General features: G+C 37.3%; 2 protein-coding genes across 3 annotated transcripts in view; one reads left to right on the top strand and one right to left on the bottom strand.

The window, feature by feature from the left end:
• Positions 1-7,805: 7,805 nt before the first annotated feature.
• LOC111865300 (calcyclin-binding protein) lies at positions 7,806-12,990 on the bottom strand. The gene is made up of 5 exons (XM_023853200.2): positions 12,754-12,990; positions 11,548-11,758; positions 9,703-9,799; positions 9,507-9,616; positions 7,806-8,484 (listed from the first exon to the last, which is right to left on the bottom strand). The coding sequence occupies exons 1-5, from the start codon at positions 12,772-12,774 to the stop codon at positions 8,252-8,254; spliced, it is 672 nt and encodes a 223-aa protein (XP_023708968.1). The 5' UTR covers positions 12,775-12,990; the 3' UTR covers positions 7,806-8,251.
• A 364-nt stretch (positions 12,991-13,354) lies between these two features.
• Positions 13,355-15,746, top strand: part of LOC111865298 (cyclic AMP-dependent transcription factor ATF-6 alpha) — a 60,898-nt gene continuing 58,506 nt past the window's right edge. For both annotated transcript variants that reach the window (XM_023853195.2, XM_023853196.2), the window contains exon 1: positions 13,355-13,771. In XM_023853195.2, coding sequence (XP_023708963.1) covers positions 13,678-13,771 — 94 coding nt within the window. In that variant the 5' untranslated portion in view covers positions 13,355-13,677. The remainder of the gene's footprint in view (positions 13,772-15,746) is intronic.

The following is a 15,746-nucleotide window of genomic DNA, read 5'->3' on the forward strand; positions in this document are numbered from 1 at the left end:
TTACCCTACTGGGACTCAAACTCCGACCCCATGGTCATCCAGCCCATAGCTAGTCGCTATACTGACTATGCTATCCCGGTTTCTCTAGCATGAAAATAGCACATTTTGATATAATTTTGTACAGCCATTATTAAGGAAATCCTGTAAGTTCTGATAGTGGTAATTATCCTTTTTTAATAAAACTTTTACACAATGAATGAGACACATTAAGTAGAAGAAGAGTGAACCCTGGAAGTATATACTGCTGAAAACCTAAAACTTTGAATGTAAGCACTGGATGGCTGTACCCAAGACTTGCAACCGGATATTGGGAAATAGGACTGAGAGGTATCAGGATCAAATCTTGGCTGAAGCAGTTATCCTGACTCTGGTTTCTACGATGTTATTCAGTTCATTCAGGTGAAATCTGAGACAGTACCTCAGATTAGACAAAGACTACCTTTTACTTTGCTTTATATTTTTTTAGATTAATTGGAAATTGTAAACAATCAGTATAGTCATTAATATTTTTTCTCTGCTGTGATTACAGAGATGTTTGACAAAAAAACTCACTTCATTGATGAATAAAAGTTTAAGGATTTGCTACATTAGCAGCTGAAGTTCAGACTTACATGGTCATAAGTATCCTTAATCAAGTGCCATATTCTGTTCCTTTGATTTAATCTGATTTATTGACAGTATTATTTATGTTATTTTTCATTTTGCCTCAATTTATTTAATAAGGGTTACGGATAATATGTTAGTAAATATTAGAATTGTGTTAAAGTGTGTTATAGAATTCTGAGTGCATTAATTTAATTTCATCTTAATTGCTTATCTCATAAGGAGTGACATTTAAAACTAAATGAGAATGTATTCTTGACAGGATTTATGGAAGGTGAATAAATGAAATGAAATATGTTTCATGTAAAATGAATAACACTTGTAAAATAATGTTTGTCAAATAAGTGTGTTTCTTTATTTACTGTCGTTATTTATTAATTTTTCTTCGTTATAGCTCACATGTTTGGTAGCGACATGCATTTCTAGAAAAATGGTCTGTTCCTGCAGACTGCAATACTTCTTATAATTTACATTAAAAAATTAATGTTTTACAAGAAGGTGAACTTCATGTGCATGAATATTAGCAAAGAAGTACATCCAGATACAACTTATTGAAGTAAATACATCTTAAATGTATTGTAACATGTCTAGCTAAGCAACAGCTCGATAAACATCTTACTGAAGCGCGTGACAAAAGTACATGATCATTGCTAGGCAACGACTCAGTATACATGTTCCAGCAACCACACAACAATAGGAGCTGTGTTCTTTGTGACTAATTGCTAGGTTATGCAACTTTTCTGACAACAGAAGCGCTATTTCCTGTGTGGTCCATGCAGCCAAGATGGACGCCACCCAGGCAGTGCTGGCCAACATGAACACTGAGATGAAGGCCTGGTGAGAAGAGATGAAGGCCTGCCAAGAAACAGTGGTGGTCTATCCAGAAAAAATGGAGGCAGAGCCAGTTGAAATGAAGTCTGTAGCGATGCACGAGGAATTCCATAAAAAAGATGCCACAGTGAAACCTGTCAGAGGACAGGAAGTGGCACAGGGGCCTGAATCTGGCCACAGAACACCGCCAGGAACCAAGGGAATAGACCCGGGTAAATGGTGGATCCCAGAAGAAGTTGGCTGCTGCCTGTAGGAAGGTGTCCCATCGTGCAAGAGTGGCATGGTGCAAGAGGAACATTGTCACAAATAATTGGATCAGGCACATGGCTGAGCGAGGAACCTGGAGAGCAGAGATTCTCAGAAAGAAACTACAGACACACCATGGAGAAAGAAGAGTAAGGCAGGGCATAGGTGGCAGACAGTTGTTATTTATCAAGAAGGAGTGGACAACCATGATCGGCATCAGAGGTTGGAGCTCAGGACAGCGACCACATCTAGAGAGTGGAGAAACACTCTACATGACCCTAAGAAAGACCCTATATGAGATCGACAGCATGAAGTTCGTGAAGCAAAAAGCCAGAACTTATGCCTCATGGCAGAAAATCAAGGACTGGGCATTGTGGAGGGGTTGTCCCCCTCCGAAACGGAACCTACTAGCAGTGTTAGCGTAAGAAGAGCCAGAAATGTGGGAGCACCAGCCACTCTAGGTAATTTCACCCCCACCAATTCGAAAAAGGAAGAAGACCTTTGGATGATGGTAATACACCTGGATCTACTGGCACCTTGGCAGGGAGCCGCTCAGGCGAATGGCCTTAAGGAGGGAGCAATGGTAGCGCTTGGAGAATGAGCATCACAGGGGAGAAAAAAAACACACAGCCATTGGAAGGACAGTGAGACCGACTGCAGACGTTGAAAGCACAGCCCCTGGAAAGGAAGGAAAGGTGATACACTGTTAGGCTATTTGGAATGAATAGCCTTAAGGAGGGAGCAATGTAAAATATATAGCAAGGCAACAGCACGATAAACACCTTCTCACTTAAGCTCATGACAACAATACATGATCATTGCTAGGCAGCAACTCAGTATACACATTCCAGGAACCACACAACAGTAGGAGCTGTGTTCTCTGTGACAACTACTCAACTATTCTGACAACAGAAGATATTTTCTGTGTTGTCCGTGCCATGGCTGTATAACAAAGTTCCAGAATGTTTGGCAACTTAGTGTGGTCCAGCTTATGACCGTTCAAATGAATAAGTTTTCATTTTAGCTTAAGATATGTAAGTTAGGCATGATCTGCTCTGTAAAGCCTGTACTGACAGAGGACTTGTGTATAGTGCAAAAGGAAGAATTTTCGATAACTTGTGATATGTGCGAAATATACGCTTGCCGAAAGGTCAAGTGTATTCAAAAGAGACAAACCCATCTTCTCGTCAGAGAAGATTTTACATAAGGACTATTACCCCAAGAGTTCAGCTGGGAAAAAAAAAATCTCTGGTTGTGGGCCTCAAGGGGCCTGACGCCAAGACGAACTGATTGGTGATAAACTGCCAGTTGTAAGATAACTCTGACTCTGACTCTGGCAACTCAGTTGAGTTCCAAGGTTCCAAGGCAATTGAACAAGAAATAGCAAGAAGACTTTATAGTGATTTGAAGTGCTAGTTTCTGTGTTGAGATCTGTTGCCAGGAGACGACTAGTGGATACTAAGAATCCTAGTGCATGTGCAATAGTGGGCTGGAAAGTGTGTAAATCAGTGACAGTGTTGTATTGATTGTAATGAAGAGAGATTGTAACCAAAGTGCCAATAAATCCAATCATCCAATCTTGGAACACCTTATATTTGTCACGTGTCCCTCCTACATGTGACAGTATAACAGCAGTGTAATCTCCATTTCCTGTAAAAGCGTACAACAGTTTAGTAGTGAGACTGGCATTACTTGGATATGCTCACAGCTACCATACGCCTGTCATGAATCTGAATGAATGCAAAAGCATGCACAGATCCAGTGCTCATGAATCAAAATAAATGACTTTAAACTATTTTTAGCTTACTCTTATTAAATAAACATAGGTTCTGCTACTCATACTGTTACATACTGCCAGGCAAAAATAAGGACTACATAGAACTATACTTAATTCACCACTTTATGAGGTATGTGTACACTTGTATATTCCATTTTATGAATTATGTCTTAAACTCTGAAAGAAACAAAATCTACTTCTGTAGCCCATGTAGGTTAGATTTTCTAAACTTATCCTACTATCAGATACTAACTTAAGTGCAAATAAAATGCATCCAGTATTCAGATTATAATATATTCCAGAAACTATTCTGCACATGTGCAACAATAACTAAATTACAATGGTAAATGCAGATAAAATAATTCCTTAGACAGGAATTTTAAATTATGTAAAACATTTTTATTGTACGTAAAGGTATCTAGTGAACCTGTTAATATGCACGCCACATTTCCAGAATGAAAGAATCACAGATATAGTTTGAATGACTGTTGTAGCAAATGTTATCATGTCAGTTATATGATATTTACTTTTCTTGTAATGTGTTATTTGCAGTTAGAAATAGGAGTGTCATTATATTTTTTGGGACTGCTTTAAATTTTATATATACACACATTATTTTAATTAATGTTTATTTTAGCTGTATTTTGTGTAAAGTATATTTTTAGCCATTCTTTATTCCTAACACAGTTGTATATATAATTTTGAATATATAATATAAGGAGTTTTTAAAAGGAGAATCTAAAACTATGCAAATATTCATTTTTTGGTCAAAAATGCTAATATTAAATCACTTGAAAAACTTAATCAAAAGTAATAATTCCAGGTTGTCCTCATATCAAAATTTGGATGCTGAGAATAAAGTAGAAAACAAAAGGAAGAAACAATTATATTTCTTGATTTGAGGCAAAAGAAGGATCATATGAGGTTAAACACATTTAAAGAAATCATGCTTATGTGATTTAATTATACACTTCATAAATTTTTAGATCTTTAAGGACAAAATGCATAAATGTGGAAAAGAAGAGCATTTGCCTTGATTTCTAAGATACCTTATTTAACTCCCAGATAAGAAACAATATAATTTTGAGTGGGAGTTTTCTTGAATTTTCTACGTCACTCGATGAAATCTGACATTGTAACTCAATTCAGATAGTAATCTGGGACACATAAATAAGACAACACTTCTGGTAGAGAAAGAACTTGGGTGAGCAGTCTAGTATTATTACACTGGTATTTGCATAGACATTATGTGTACCCACATTCAAGATATATCAGTCCATTTGACATTTGTAGTGACTCATATATGTGATTTTTCATTTATCTGAAGTAAAAGCTGCATTGGTTATATGGCATGAGGTTACAGTACAAGGTGATAATAAATTAATTGGAAAGGACTTGAGAGGAAGCTGTCATTTTAATGTTAAAGCAGGTGGTTTTTATCCTTTTTAATCTTTCATCCTTGATATGTTTCGGTCTGAGACCATCTTCAGAAGGACATATCAGTACAAGTGGAAACTACTATTACAACGTGATTGGTAGTAACAGTAATAGTAGTTTCTGCTTGTATTGATATGTCCTTCTGAAGATGGTCTCTAAGACTGAAACATGTCAGGGATTAAAGATTAAAAAGGATAAAAAACAATTATTAATCACACTGGACCGAGTTGATAGTCTTTCATAATTCAATTGGGATAGCCAGTCTTCAGGCCCCAATTGCAGCCCAAGTTTAAACATGGGGTGGTGACCGCAACATGAAGACATATGGGGCAGAACCTAAACAGAAGCGTCCATTCTCAAATTTCTGTACTGTTTAATGTGTCTTTCTTTCTTTCTTTCTTTCTTCAAAAAGTGTCCAAAGTAACTTGTTTTTGTTCTTCAAATTTCATATCATAATTTGCAACAGGTGTTTATCTGTGGATGAATGTATAAGAGGTGGGCCATAATAGTCCAGCCCTTGCACTGCAACCATCAATGATGTATTGTGCTTCCCCTTCCCATTTGTGGATAATCTTATTAGTGGTTAGTTTGTGGGGAGGGGTGTCAAACTTACATATGCATTTTGTATACTGTACTTAATATATGGATATTTAACTCTGTAATTATGAGAATGCTTGTTACTAAGCATTGTTTATGGCATTAATAAACATTGTGAGAAAATTATAATGTGCAAGCCACAAATATACAAATAATGTTGGGTTTTACACACACATAAAAGTCTCAGGATATGTAATCATCTTATAGGTACTGTGGCTTATTATCACATTGAATGAGTGTACATTATATATACCCACTTTTGCTCTCCATGTAATGTTTCACAAGAACTCTTTGAAGCTATTATTTGTTGAGTATGTCAGTGGTATTGAAACTGTAAAAGAAATATACTGATTTTCTAGTCCAATAAAATAATTTAATTAATTTAACATTGGCTTTCAGTTATTATGCATTCTTTGTACAATATGTATGCATGTATGGCTAGTGATGTTTGCATTTTTCAACCCAAGAACCGCTGCATGGATTTTCATGAAGGACATTCTGCCATTCTGGCTACCTCAAACTCTTTATTTTAAATTGGATTTGAGATTCTCATTGCAGTGACTGAAGATGTCTTCTGGGATATCATGTCATGAAGTCTAGTGGAAGTTTGCCAGTGTTTCAGAGGAACATACTGTCTCCATCTTGAGGGCTGAAGAGAAAGTCAAGTGCATATAACCAGGTGACTACTCGTTTGGCCTGGAGAGGTGGAAGAGTAAGACCATGAAAACCATGTCAAGATTGCTGCCCCCTGATAAAGATTTGAACCTGGGACTTCCTAAATATTTACTGCAAGATTAAAATTGCCAAACTCTGCATCAAGAAATTACAGCCCTTGAGGTCCACTGAGCTCATTCAGGTTTGGTAAATAAAGTTTACTGCACATAAACTACAATGTATGTTAATTAGCGATATTAAATGGGGTAATGATAGTTTCAAACCAGTCTGAGGCATTCAGGCAAGATTTTAATACATAAACCAACCATACACTTATGTCCCTTCCTGCCATCTTTTCTTATAACCCTAAAATATGAACACATGAAGCCATAGTCATCTAAATATAATAGGCCAATGCTTATAGCTACTTGTGTCCCACCTACATATTATAGGCAACATCTGATGACTTACTTAACAGTGTCTCTGGACAATGCTGTGTTCCAGAATGTTCCATGTATTTCCTAACTACAAACAAAACAAAGAAAACTCCATGGCCTGTAGTCCGCAAGCAAACTATAGCAACAGAGCAACCGCCGCTTGTCAGTGAAGTTAGTGCAAACTTTTGCAGATAGAGGGTGCCACATCATCAGCACAATGGTTCCCCACTGCCATTAATCTCGGTTTTCTAGATTGAAGCCGCCATTTCCTTGAAATAGCTTCTCAATTATCCTCATTAGACTGAGTGGACCCTGTTTGAGACCCACTACTTCTCAGAAAATCTTGTAGTGCTGGGAATTAAACCCAAGACCTCTGACCACTAGACCATAGAGGCAGTCATTTCCTCACTACATGGAGACAAAATTCGCTACATGAACTTTTACAGTCACAGCAGGAAGAATGTCTACATAATCACATGCTGAGATATTGCTCTTTCTGTTGTTTTGCTTTATACCATTTCCATATGCATGATGTTGCTTTATATTGCTGGAGTGTGCATGTTATTTAGCATGTGAACATCTTTTGTTTCCCCACTCCAAAGGCAATAAGTTGCTTCCTGATTCTTCCTGAAATATCACCCCATTTCAGTTTTACATTCTTTTGCTTTAGGTCTTATGGCATGTCCTCCCTATTTGAGATTACCTTCCAACAACAATTTCTCTTTTCAGTGTTGTCAGACAGGTCAGCCAATGTGAAAAAATTGTTCACACACAACTTTTATTCTTGAACTTCCACCTTTATAGCGAGATCTTTTATTATGGCATAAGTAGTAGTCACATAATGTTCTGGACCATGTCTGTCCATTTCAGGTCTATCTTCATGTTACATGTGTACCCAACAGAATCACATAATTTGAACATTTTGATATCTAAATGTTTGTGGTTTTAGGAACACATTATATGCCCAGATAATACATGTGCCTTTCTAAGGCATGTTCACAATCCTACCAAGCAGCTCTTCAGTTCACTCTGTTAATCGATCTGTATGCACAAAACAATTCGATATTGGAGAATTATGTGAAAACTCAGTCATTTAAATTTTCACATATATCAAATAATCAAAACCACTTTATGTGGTGACCTACGTGTCTTTCTGTGTATGTCTTGAGTTTAATTTCCTAAATATTTTTTAGAGTGAAAGCAGGTTTCAAACAAAAACTGCAAAAAATTACACATTTTTTATTACTTTATTACTTTACAGTCATTCACATGGGATCTCAAAATATAAATGAGGACCAAGTAAAATTGTTACATTGCATCAGCGCCCAATAATTTTTCGCAAAGCTGATAATATACTTTTCAAGTGTGTTTTACAATAGATCATTTTGCATGGCAAGCACTTAATCAAGTATAAATGTTTCCATAAAATTAAATTGAAGTCTGAATGCAAGAGGAATTCATACCTAGTGTCATATGTACCACTAAATCACAAACAGTCCCTGTAATAAACACTTCTCTATGCCATAGACTACATTACAAATGAAGAGTTCCAAACATAAGTTACAAAAATGGCATTTGCATGACAGCTCTGATGACACAACTAGAAGTTTTCTCATTTATTTTGGAGATTATTAATTGTTGCACAAATGCTAATAAGGCAAAGCACAAATTATAAGTTCATCTGCTTTTCACGGCTCTCAGTCCAAGCTTTTGCAATGGTTCTTTTCATGTCATCATCTCCGTCTTCATACATCTGCCTCATCATATCCATTAGTCCAGCTGATGGATCATCATTATGGTCAAGTTTAGGTACACGTGGCTCATTAGCTTTCTTCTCATACCCCGTCATGTGTGACCATTTGGTTCCAACCTTCTTTTTTGCCAGAAATATGACAATATTGTCTGGAAGGCATAAGATTACAAATATTTATGTCATACTTCTGACTAAACATGGTCAAAAATGTACAAGGTCTGGTTAAAAAGAAAAAGTCTTTATGTTTCAGTGTAGAAATGGTCAACACTGATAAGCTGGCATGTATTAGATCAACTGAATATGTGATATATATATCACAGTTTGAGAAAAATAGATACTGAGATTCAGTGTGCTTTGCAGTTCTAGTAAATGACCTTTATTAGTGCGGTGTTTTGTTGGCTTCTGCAAAGAGAAAACTATGTTCCTATCTTTCAGCAACACTGTTGGATGAATATGACAAAAAAAAATACAAGCACTCATATTCAATGGTGGTGAGACTTTGGTCTTCTAGTGTGACCCAGAAACAATCACACGTCTCCAATGGAGAATTCTACAGCCCCAGAGAGTGAAACAATGTGAAAGTAAAACTCAGCAGTCAAAACCACACTAATATGCTTTTTAATACTGAAGGATTTATCCATTATGAATTTGCTGTTCCCAAGTAAGCAAGTTTTGGAACATATTTGTTGAAGAAATGAAATCTCTGGTTATATAAATTGATCTTGAATCATTAAGGTATTTTTGGAAAATAACTCTGAGAAATGTTTTAATGCATGGCAAGATGGCTGAATATGTGTATAAGTCATTATTCTGGAGGGATTGGGAAAAACAACAGAGACCTCTGTCAGTATTGCTTGTCACCAGACAGTGTTCTTATAAATTTCCTGAATAAGTAGTTGAAAACACAAACCAATTAATGTCATTCTGTGACAAATGTGACATCATCATCATTAGGATATTCTCACTAAAGACATTAATTAATCTTCACGCATAAACACCAAAGAACCTGTAAAACATGTAGTTCATCACAATTGGTAAAGTAAATCTTGGTAAACTGATGTTGCAAGGGGAAAACTGTCACTTCAGTAATTCGTTTCCCAGCCACCTTCTCCCCCACACTGTGAGTTAAAAAGTAAAAATTACTCTCTTGCTTAATAGGTAAATGACATACCTGTTTTCACCTTCCAGTGACTTTTATCAACATCTACTTCTTCCAGTAGGTTTCTTATGGGCAGAGTGTAATTTCGATTGTCCAAACCATTCACCTTCAGTTCCACAGACCTGGAGAAAATGGAAGAAAGGCACATCAGCAAGATCTACAACCACAATTGAAAACTGTACAGTACTAAAGCACAGTAAGATCTTACCTGTTGGTAAATACACAAAACACATCAGCTGCATCCAAGGTTTGTACATTTTTTAATGTGACAAATATTTTCACAAATTTGTCTGACTGATCCCATGCTGAAATAAAAAAATAATGTAAAAAATCATTTATAAAATTAAGGTAAACCTGCTCTTAATTAAACCTCACCCCATGAAGACATGGAGGAGTGGATGTAGAGGTCCATATATTCTTAACCTGAGCACTATATGGGGGTCAGTGGTCAGCCTCATCAGCTTCACACCCCAGCTGCTTTGCTCCTGGGTAGGAGTCTGAATTGGCCTCAGAGCCAGACTGGACACTCTGAAGAAGAGAAAAATCTCTTCCCCTTGCTGAGGATCAAACCCCAATTCCTTGGTTGGCCAGCCAGAAAAAAAAAAAATTGTTTGGTTTGTATGAAACAGATGGAGTGAGATGCCCATCTTATTTCTAGCGGATTTAAACAACTATACTGCTCTCATATTCAGAGCTCATGTATTTTTTTTCCTTGGCACTATAGCCCCAGTGGGCCTAGGCCTACCTCCATGAACTTCTCCGTTCACTTCAGTTTTTATAGATGTTACACATTCGGTAGGACTCCTTGGGAGGGTGATCAGCTCGTCGCAAGGCCTCTACCTGTACACAAACACAGAAAAACGCACACACACAAACTAAACATCCATGCCCTGAGTGGGGTTCGAACCCACGATCCCGGTTTCCAAGCGAGCGAAGACAGTACATGCCTTAGACTGCTCGGCTACCGTGACCGGCTGAGTTCATATATAGTAGTAGTATTTTCTAGAAATAGGTAGCAATTACTGAATTTCATATTCTGTAGCATTGCATGCACTGTCAGTAGGCAACACTTAGAACAGGTAAATTAAAAATGACAATAGGGGGAGGGAGGGCTTCTGAAGTATGATTTACCAATTTTTACAATAAAGTGCAAGTTGTCATAAATATGTATCTACACACTGAAATCAATGAGAAATTGAATTAGACTACAAATAACTTATAATGCCACATTCCCTTTCAATGCTTCCATTCGTATAAAAAGGGTTAGGTCAAATCATTTGCAAGTTGATCTTCTTTGTTATAAATTTCCTGCATATGAATGTTCTCTGATATCACCACAAAGACCCACATCACTGATGCGTTTGTGACATCCATCTGCATAAATAAAAGAGTAATTTAATGTCTGCTCCATGTCAGTTACATTGACTTCACATGAACACCAATGAAGGCTCCACTTCGACAGCTTGCAGTCACATGTTGCACCCTTAAGACGTCATTCATAGACAGAATGCGTGCTTTGGGACAGAACAGCTGGACAAAGAAAGTTGTATACCATGAAGTTTTGGAATGTGAGGTACAAATATAACATTACATTTAATTTTGAACGTATCTCTTTCAAGTCTACAAGATGAGAGATTTCGAGATCATGAACATTACTGCTATTGGCCAATTGTCACAGGCATACATATTTCCACATGGGGATTGTCAGTGCAACATACAGAAAAGTTGCATACATATGTAGCATACACTGTACCTTACCAAACTGAAAATCCTTTCAACTCTACCAATATTAAAATGTTAATACTACAACCAATTTGAAAATTAAATTTGAATCACGCTGACAAATGACTATCACCTCAGCTCTTGTGTATATGAGGAGAGCACTGGGATAAGGAATGCTGTCCCCTCTCCAAGTACATCTGAAGAACATTATATTTCAAAACTGTAAGCCTGATCCTTGTAATTTAAGAAGCTATGAACATATACGCTACATATTATAGTGAAGGCATAGCATATCAAGTCTTGTTCAAGTGACAAAAATTCATATTCTTACCATAGTTATTGAGCTTCACTTCATAACATTTTGGCTTGGATATCAGAATTGAATTGACAGGTGTTTCAGGAACTGAATCTTTCTCAGATAACTCCTTCAAAGTTGTGATTTCAGTCTCAAGTTTGCGAATTTCAATTGAAAGGACATCTTTAACTTTCTGCCGTACTGCTGTGCTAAAAAATTTGTTTAATTCTGCAACATCAAGCCTGAGCTGTAAAGGAATTAAAATTATTTATAAAAATTTAATTACAAATAAGTTACAAATACAAAGTACAGTTTAGAAATTTTGTGTATTGTGGTACCAGCATGTAGTTGGTAGGTAGCAGAGTGACTGTATGTGTTCACACAGTGCTGAGCTAGAGCTACAGCCCCAGATTGTTGAGTTTCAACATAAAGAAGCGACTAATTCAGACAATTCAATTCCAGCCCTTCCTGATGTCTAGACTAGAAGAAATGTAAAGCTAAAATTAAGTATGACTTAAAAGTATTAATATTGCAAGCAGTAATAATGACACCAATGATTGTTATGGAATAACTTCTTGTCATGAATGAATCAATGGTCAAAAAGGATATACTACCTGCTTTGGATCTACAAAAGTTCATGTCAATGAGAATTATCTGTCAGTTCTGCATCTTACTGCGTCCCTGTCCTCACTGTGCTAGGGGCACCTCTACTTCGTAACAAATGATATGATTAAACCACCAGCACTGTTTTAATGTGCATAACAAAATGTTGTCAGAAAATCATTTCTCTACTTTTAATGTCCCAGCAGTCAGAAAAACTAAGTCCTTCTCTCTCTAACAAAGACATTTTCTCACATTCACTTGTTATGTTTTGTTTTTTATATTTTTTTTATACAATGAATGGTATGAAACCCAATTTGCATTCTAGTGGGAATTCATCCAGAAACTACTGCTGTTGGCAGTACTCTTAACTTCCCTGTGTAATTTTATGCTATTTTTTTTTTAATTCATGGGGTGGAGTGAGGCTGAGTTCACTTGGTACTGGGGCCTCCCGTTCCAGACCCAGCAGTTGGAGTGAGAACTGGTAGGGGAAACAAAGTATTCGGAGTAAACCTGCCCCAGTACCACTCAGCACACAACAAATCGCACATGACCTGACGATGGATTGAACCTTCTGCTACCTTACTTCACATCCTCAGTTTTTGGGTTTGATACCACGAAAAAAACTGGGTATATGCTTACTTCCTCTAGCTTCGAAGACATTACTTCGGACTTCCTTCTCAAGTCACTGCTGTCACTGTTCTCTATTTTAATTTCTTCGCTCCCTTTGTATAATCGACAATGTTTATAGTACTTGGCCTCACTATTAGCTCAGCGTTACTTTCTGGCACTTTCCTAATCAAACTACATTCGAGAGTTCGAGAGAGACACCAACTGCACTAACGCTCCGCACACTTCTCGCTAGTCAGCGTAGTAAGCGATAGTAACGGATCGTAACGGCTAGAAGGGCTAGAACGTTCCAGCACATTCCAGTGGCGAGCCACTTAGTCTCTCCAAATTCTGTACGATAGCGGCACAGAACTCATGTAATGATAATTAACAAAACTTACATACGAGATGGCGTACGGTGTTACATTTCAAATGAACATGCTAATTAGTTTCATCCATCTCCACAAGAGTACAGCACGGAATTACGTGATGGAATGTGATAATTAACGTTCTTTAATACGAGATGGCGTATGGTGCTGCGTTTCAAGTGCCTAGCGGTTTGTCAATAACTAAAGGTTGTCGAACAGCTTCTTTAGCTCTTGAGCGCTTGGAACCCACTAAACCCACTGAACACTGTGGCAGCAGTGATACATATATGACGTACTTGACGTTCATGACGTTCATGACTTCTGTGTTCTTCATGAGGTTCATGAGGTTCAGTTCATGACGGCGACAGTAGAAGTATGCGTCATGTGTTGTTCGTGGTTTTCAAGATGGCAAATGTTTAACCTGAGTTGCTTTAATTGATTCGTAGACTTTACGTTCAAGGTGATAACCAGCGCATGTTATCTACGTAGAAGGTTGCCATTCCGTTTATTTTTGACAGAAAAGTACTGTTAATACGAGTAGCTACTTCCAGAATTTACCATACAACTGTGTTATTATTTGCAATTTACAATGTTGATCACCGAACACAGCCAAGACTTGTCAATGGACTTATCCGGCATGTTTCTTTCCGATTTATCTCCCACCGATGATACTTTTAATTTCGGTAAGTCTTCTTAATTCTGCTCGTTATTTTTATGAATATAACATTCATGTTCTTTTTTTAGATACATCATATACAGGATATTTTTCGTGTAAATTTGGCTCCAAATTTTAGAATATTCAATATAAAAGGCATCTAGTGTGTAATGCGGTGTAGCTACCGCCCCTCGACTTGAAATTGAACGATGCGTATGTAATGGAACATTCGGTGTTTTCTGCTTACGTAGTAGTTTTGTGTGACAATCAGTGAATAAGGGAATGTTTCATAAAATTGTTTTAAATTCATTGTCATGAATGATGTGTAGTTTGATAAGCTGGTGATAATCTGGTAAGAACCCATAAAATGAAGGGATCGAACACCAGTTTCATATTCCGGGAGGCCCTTGTTGGAATCTCCACCAGAAGGTTGGCTACCCAGGTGAAAATGAAATATTTGTGGGTCTGAGGGGTAAAGCAGCCAGGGCGTGTGGCTGACCACTCACCACCATCTAGTATCAAGGATATGAATGCATGGATCCACCACCATTCTCCCATATGTGTAGCATGCTTAATTAATTAAGCACAGGAACAACTTTATCTTCGAACTTCATGGTTGCAACACAGAGTAGCCATTTAGGTGGATACCATTTTTCAGATAATCCAGCTGTCTCCATTTTGAGCATCATGAAGGCTGAGGAAGTACACTTCCCCAAAATGCTGGTATCCACTTTGAAGACCACATGTTCTCACAACCCATAAGATCACAATGTAAATATGTCCTGTCTATGTTTATGATCAGATGGTATAGTGACTGGCTATGGGCTGGATAACCAGGAATCAGAGTTCAAGTCTTGGTAGAGGCAAGATTTTTCTTCTTTCCATGTTGTCCAAACAAGAAATGGGACCCACCCAGTCTCCTATCCAATGGGTACTGGGGGTTCTTTACCCAGGGTTAATATGGCCGGAGTGTAAAGCTGACAACTAACTCCCAACCGCTACTGAGGTGAAACAATACGTGGATCTATACATTCACTCCCCCATATGCTTCCATACTGCTTAATTAGTTAAATGCATGCGACAATTCTATATGTAATAATGCAAATGCCGTTGTGAATGCAACAATTTATTTGATTGTAGTTCTTTGTCTTTTCTTCCTCTACACTACATGTTTCGGCTGTAATTGGCCATCATCAGGTGTATTTTTCACTATGTAGCTGTCACACTGCACACAGTCCAAAATCTAAAACATCAGCCTGTCAGTTTTGTTTAAAATCACGCCAAAACACGCTCGGCAATTTGATTTTAGAATTCCAGTTTAAAATTTAAAATTTCTAAAATTTAAAGTTTTAAATACCATGGACACCTGCTCTTGTCTACATGTGCTGCAGCGGCGGCACATTCTAACTTAACTAATGGACGTGATTTATTCTGACCGTCTTACAGTGCATACATTTATTCACCTCACTCTTCTCTCTTGCACTACCTGTTTCAGCACTAAAGTGCCATCTTCAGGTGCTTTTCTATGTACGTCGAACTACTTCATTGCATGCCCTGTTGTCTTTATACTAAAATAACTAAAATATATATTCGTCATATATAATGATAAATTTTAAATATTAAAACTGTTCAGGATTTGTCATCCTTATGTCGTATCTCAATACGCAAGTCATACCTATCTTCTTCTATTGGAGTATTCTTCCTATTTTCATGTGTGTATTGTGCTTTGTGATGTGTCTTGCTCCTGTGACTGCGTGTGTTATACTGAGCAGTATATGTAATGAAAGGATATGTAATAAGATTATAGAATTTCAGTGGACAGGACGTTATGATTTGATGTACATGAAGACAAAAGAACTAGGATGGAAAGAGAACCATGGGATTCAAAATATTGGCATCGAAGACTCCCAGGGGAATAGAATAGTAGATCAGAGGCAAGTGCTGAAAATTTGGGAAAATTATATTACAGAACTATATGATCGACCTAATCGGTCAGAAACCTT

Source organism: Cryptotermes secundus, unplaced genomic scaffold (genome assembly GCF_002891405.2).
Source record: "Cryptotermes secundus unplaced genomic scaffold, Csec_1.0 scaffold3139, whole genome shotgun sequence".
NCBI classification, from domain to species: Eukaryota; Metazoa; Arthropoda; class Insecta; order Blattodea; family Kalotermitidae; genus Cryptotermes; species Cryptotermes secundus.